Raw genomic sequence first — 5,589 nt, 5'->3', positions numbered from 1 at the left:
GTCAAATATATATGTTTAGTATTTTTCTTTTCACTTATTGAAAGATGGTTTGAAAGCCTTAATCTACTGAGGTGTAAGTAGCATTTTCGTAGAAGTCGGGTAGGATGTGAATTGAGTTTCAACTCTATCCGACCAATCTGCATCTTATATATGTATATATTATATACTTATATCAAAATATATATATATAAAAGTCAATTCTATTTTAAAATATCATCAAGTTATATAATAATGTTGCATTTTTTTATAATCTGCAAATATGGTTGAAATATTCTCAATTCACATATAGGAATAGGATTAGATCCAAACCCTATCCTACCTGCCCATTATCACCCCTACTTTTTTGTGGTTTATGTTGTTTAAATTTATATAACAAAGACAAAATAATCTATGTATGGATATACCATAAAGTTTAACTATATATGGGTAATGTTGCATGTAATTAACTTTTTCCCAAGGCTATATAGAAAGATCAACTCTATAAACTTGCTCATAAATAGTAGTTATTCTTTAAAAGTTGTTATTAGTTCAGATAGTAACCAATTGAGAGGAAATGTTGGGTCTGAAAGCTTCAACACCTAATTGTGTTTATAATAATCTACTACTTATAACGGTTTTAATTATTCCTATAATTTATTACATCACCATAAGAAAGAAGGATGGCAGTTGACCAATTATGAGGAACCAGTACAGAGTTTTTAATAGATTCATAATCATGGAAAAGTAAAACCTATCAGAGGAAGAGCAGTTAATAGCAGTTGTTGAAATAAGATGCACTTGTTTTATATGGATTTCTATTCGTATTATTCTTCTTCTTGTAGTAGCGTTTTAGTTTGGTTAAGACAGTTGGTCAGTGTCAAAGTAAGAGTGATCATAATAACAAAATGGTTTATAATCCCTTTCTCTAGTAAATATAGTCTGAAGTGTTTGGAAGAAAAATGGGATAAGTAATGACTAAAGAGATGAATACCAAAAAACAAAACTGAAGAGTTAATGAGAGAAAAATTTTGTTAGCAAGTAAGTGAGAGCACATGACATTTATAATTTTATAAACTTATATATTTAAAATATGAACTAATTTCACAGCGAATGCTAATATATTTCGGAAAAAATAATGTGCAGTGCTCTTTGAAATAATTTGCTATAAAGATAAAAAGAATCAAAAAATAAAATAAATTACATCCTGAATACTAAATCTAAACATTGATATAAAATATAATAAATAAAAAGTTAAAATTTGTTTAATTAACAAAGAGTACAATATTTCTTACTTAAACAAGGATCATTTAAAGATGAACTTAATTTCACATATATAAAAATGAGAATTTATCCAAATTAAAAGCTTGCTAAGGAATAAAAAACTTCAGGATTTTAATATTTCATATATGTAAAATAAATTCATTCGTATACAGATAAATAATCAGTGCATACTTTGGATTTATATACTAAATAAAAATGGATCATAGAAGATTCAGACACCACTTGCTATTCATGTTTTTTAGTTGGAGATTAATAAGATTAAAAGCTATACCAACAAAGGAGAGATTAGAGAGGAAGCAATTATTTGTGTGGAGCAATGCCAGTACACTATTTCCAGTTTGCTAGGAAGAAGAATGGTTGAAAGATTGTAATTAAAATTCTAATAATTAGGAAAACTAATTATACACAAGTTAAGAATACATGCAGGAAAAAAAAGTGTGTTAGGCTTGTGATATAAAATGTGGTGGAATGATTTTTTTTTTTTTTTTTTTGCAGGATAAGTTTCCATGCAATTTCAACAAAATTCTTCATGGCTGCATGGCACATGGATTTCATCAAGTCAATACTCAAATAAGCAGCAGCAACCCGAGACTTTTCCATTCATGGCAAGAGCATTCTTCTCGCTGGCCGAGTGTGAATCAACAAAAGGGACATTTGCAGGCTTTGATTCATGATACTAAAGTTGATTGTCAAAATTGTAGTGTTTTCGCCATTTTAAGGTATCATACCAGGGAGCAGAGGCACAGATGGCTCGGGTTTTTTTGTTTTGTCCACCAATATAGCCTGGGTAGTTAATACCATACCAGCAACTGAAACTGCACTTTGAAGAGCGCATCTGACAACTCGACAAGGATCTATCACTCCTGCATTTAGAAGATCTTCATATGTGCCTGTCATTGCATTATATCCAGCTCGCCAATCAAGTGTTCTCGTCTTCTGGACAACAATGTCTCCATCAACTCCAGCATTGGCTGCAATTGATTTTGCAGGTTCAAGCATTGCCTGCAATGCATTGTGTGAAACTGCTTACATATATCTAAAGGCATTCAACACAAGTTCATAAACAAATTGCCTCACAAAATTAATCCCACGCCTCGATGAACTAATGAAAGTACAGGGGAAACAAATATGGAATGCACCAGATTTTTATTTTTTTATTTATTTCTTTTGGAAAGAAGAATGGTTTCAAATAATATGTAATATCTAAGAATAACAAGGTCAAGAGTGCGAGCAATCACATAGAGAGGTTGACAGAAGACCTGACACACAACCTCAACCTCCAGGGAAAACATAATCAAAGTTAAATTCTCCCTGCCAAGTTCACTATTAGAATTGAAATTTCAAGCCCAAGTACCAAGTATTGATAGTAATGAGGGAGATAGCTGATAAGATATCAAAGTCATGATGTGAACTTAACAAGGACAGTATACAGATGAGCAAGTTTCTCTATTAATACGTTTTGGACCATCTTCAAAACAAATAAAGTGATAATGAGAGACTTTTGGCATGGATGAAAACAATCAAAATGAGGCTGGAGTATTTGGAATTTATTGAGACCTCTCAGCCTCAACGACATATTGTAGGGTTAATTATACAGATTCACAAATTGTATGAAGGAGCACAAGTACGAGAGCTAGGAAACTAATAAACATAACCATACCTTAGCCACAATATCAGCACCAATTCGCTCATCTAGATCTTCCATGGAGTTCCTTATTGTTGGTATCAAGTCCAATAGGTGGACATATGCGGCACCCCCTCCAGGAATAATTCCCTCATGTATAGCAGCAAATGTTGCATTCTTCGCGTCCTCAATCCTAAGTTTTTTCTCCTCTAGTTCTACCTCAGTGTGCGCACCTACCTGCACAATTGATACAAAACAAATGTCAACATAAAATGTTATTTGATATTGGACGTCACAAAAATTGTTTTTATAGTAGAAGAAGCAAATTTGTAAGAGAGAAGGTAAGTATATAAAAATGATATATTATTAAGAATAAATCATATTCATTACAGAAAATTTCTTTTATAGGACCTCTTTAGTAAGGAGGTCATGAATTGATCAGAGTACAGACAACTCAATACATGTTTATTGGAGTAGGTACCTTTACAATAGCTACACCGCCAGAGAGTTTTGCAATTCTCTCTGAGAGCTTTCTCGACAGGTTCGCGTTATCTGTTTTAACAAGATCCTTCTTTATCTGTGAAATTCTAGCCTTAATTTCAGCCTTTGTGGCAGGATCAGCAATTATAGTTGTCGAATTACTGGTTATTGTCACTTTCAGTGCAGTGCCAAGCTGATCTGATGTTGCACCTTCAAGTGTGAGACCCAAGTCTCCACAAAGAAAATCACCGCCTGTGATTTTAATGTAAACATGATGTCAAACAAGCAGAGCAGAGAAAGTGGGTACATTAATGAAGGAAATGGGAACAAAGTATCCGGGCAAATTTAAGGGGAAAAAAAAAGAAAACTTCAAATTATGCTCATAGAGTCAAGATATCATGAAGAGCTCCTAAATAGTGACACCCCATAGAAGATATACAATTCAAGTCATAAGATCAGGACTGATTTTACTAAAGAAAAACAAAGACTAACAAAGAGTTTGCTGTTTATAGAATATGCATAACACTAATGTAAAGGAAGTTTCCAAAGATATTAATTGAGATTATTATATGCTGTAGGAACTCACCTGTCATAAGTGCAATATCCTGTAACAAAGCTTTCTTTGCATCTCCAAATCCTGGACATTTTACAACTGCAACTCTTAGTAATCCTTGCATTTTGTTCACTGTTAACGTTTCCAACACTGGCCTTGAGACATCCTCTGCAATAATTAAGAGTGGGGCACTCAACTGCATAGCCTTTTCCAGCAAAGGAACAATTTCGTTGACAGCCAAAATCTTTTGGTCAGTTACCAAAACTTTAGCATTGTCAAACTCAACAATGGACTTCTCCTGATTGGTAATGAAGTGAGGAGACATGTAACCCTTATCAATCTGCACAGAAGGAACCGAGAACAAATATAACAAGGGAAAAGACAATGATAGTGATCATTCACATCTGAATGACAGGAACACTAATGCTTGTTATTGTTGACTTTTATTCTAATGCATGATACCTTCATCCCTTCTTCAATTATCAGAGAGGTCTCAAATGATGATGATGACTCGATGGAGATCACCCCATCAGAGCCAATCTTTTCTATAGCTTCAGCAATCAAATTTCCCACATACTCATCATTTCCAGCAGAAATTGAAGCTACAGCTGCAAGAGGGACAAAAAATTCCTTCAATATTTTCATCTTGAGAACACCCATTGCTTTGGAAAACTCAAAAAATAGAAGAAGAAACTACCTTTAATATGAGCCCTTCCTTCAATAGGAACACTTTTCTGCTTCAAGAACTTGACCAAATCTTTTACAGTCTTGTCCATTCCCTTCTTCAAAGAAATAGGATTAGCCCCAAATGCAACTGCTAATAGTCCAGATTTAATCATGGCTCGAGCCAAAATAATTGCGGTGCTAGTCCCATCACCAGCCAAATCATTCATTTTGCTAGCAACCTACAAGCATTAAGGAAGGAAACAAGCAATACATCTCAAGTTATTTTGGTCTCAAATTTATTCTATTTAATCCAAGGCAAAACCTAACAAATGATCAACCTCTTGAATTAGCATGGCACCTGCATTCTCAATTGTATCAGAAAGCTCTATGGACCGAGCAATTGTAACGCCATCATTAATCACTTTAAGGTTTCCAGATTCCGAGAGAATAACATTACGTCCTGCACGGTAAGGAGCAAGATGAACAAACTTGTTAACTAGAATCACATAAGCAGCATGTACAATGAGCAGTCAATAAACAGTGAATAAAAATATCAAAATACATATACAATCCTTTTCCAGGACTAAAAGGATGCAAATGGAACCAATTTTCAGTTCCATTATAACTTAATTAGCTGCAATTCATATTCTTACTGTTGGTACATACACATGTATATTTTGAAAATAATATATACTTTGAATTATTTCAAATTTCAAACAGCCAGTATTTAATACTTTCTAAGCTCTGCCATAAAAAATATTGGAACATTCTTGACATATATCAGTTCTCTCAATACATGCTACTACTAAATGTGAAAATTTTATAAAATATCAGTTCTATGGAAACTTGGTTCGTGAATCAGTGCTTTCTGGATGGAACATAATTGAGTATTGGTATAATATACTAGTCATTGAGCATTCAAAACATTGAAATTCATGATGAAATAAATTTGAAAGATGCACCTTTGGGTCCTACAGTAATAGACACAGCATCAGCAAGCTTATCG

The 5,589-nt window shown here is 33.5% G+C and overlaps 1 protein-coding gene across 1 annotated transcript; it reads right to left on the bottom strand.

Annotated features, from left to right (window-relative positions):
- Positions 1-1,460: 1,460 nt before the first annotated feature.
- On the bottom strand, positions 1,461-5,043 carry LOC107484113 (chaperonin 60 subunit alpha 2, chloroplastic). The gene is made up of 7 exons (XM_021140386.2): positions 4,942-5,043; positions 4,615-4,822; positions 4,380-4,525; positions 3,951-4,257; positions 3,366-3,616; positions 2,921-3,121; positions 1,461-2,262 (listed from the first exon to the last, which is right to left on the bottom strand). Exons 1-7 carry the CDS (start codon positions 4,945-4,947, stop codon positions 1,975-1,977), a joined length of 1,407 nt encoding a protein of 468 aa, XP_020996045.1. The 5' UTR covers positions 4,948-5,043; the 3' UTR covers positions 1,461-1,974.
- Between the last annotated feature and the right edge of the window lie 546 nt (positions 5,044-5,589).

This window comes from Arachis duranensis, chromosome 4 (assembly GCF_000817695.3).
Source record: "Arachis duranensis cultivar V14167 chromosome 4, aradu.V14167.gnm2.J7QH, whole genome shotgun sequence".
Classification (NCBI taxonomy): Eukaryota; Viridiplantae; Streptophyta; class Magnoliopsida; order Fabales; family Fabaceae; genus Arachis; species Arachis duranensis.
The sequence above is the reverse complement of the archived record's forward strand: the minus strand, read 5'-3'. Positions and strand labels throughout refer to the sequence as shown.

Bases quoted from the DNA above. Each gene is read 5' to 3' on its own strand.
- LOC107484113 (XM_021140386.2), bottom strand. The intron at 4,258-4,379 runs GTATCATGCATT...CCTTCTGTGCAG, and splicing joins TAATTGAAGAAGGGATGAAG to ATTGATAAGGGTTACATGTC. The intron at 3,122-3,365 runs GTACCTACTCCA...TCAATTGTGCAG, and splicing joins GCGGTGTAGCTATTGTAAAG to GTAGGTGCGCACACTGAGGT.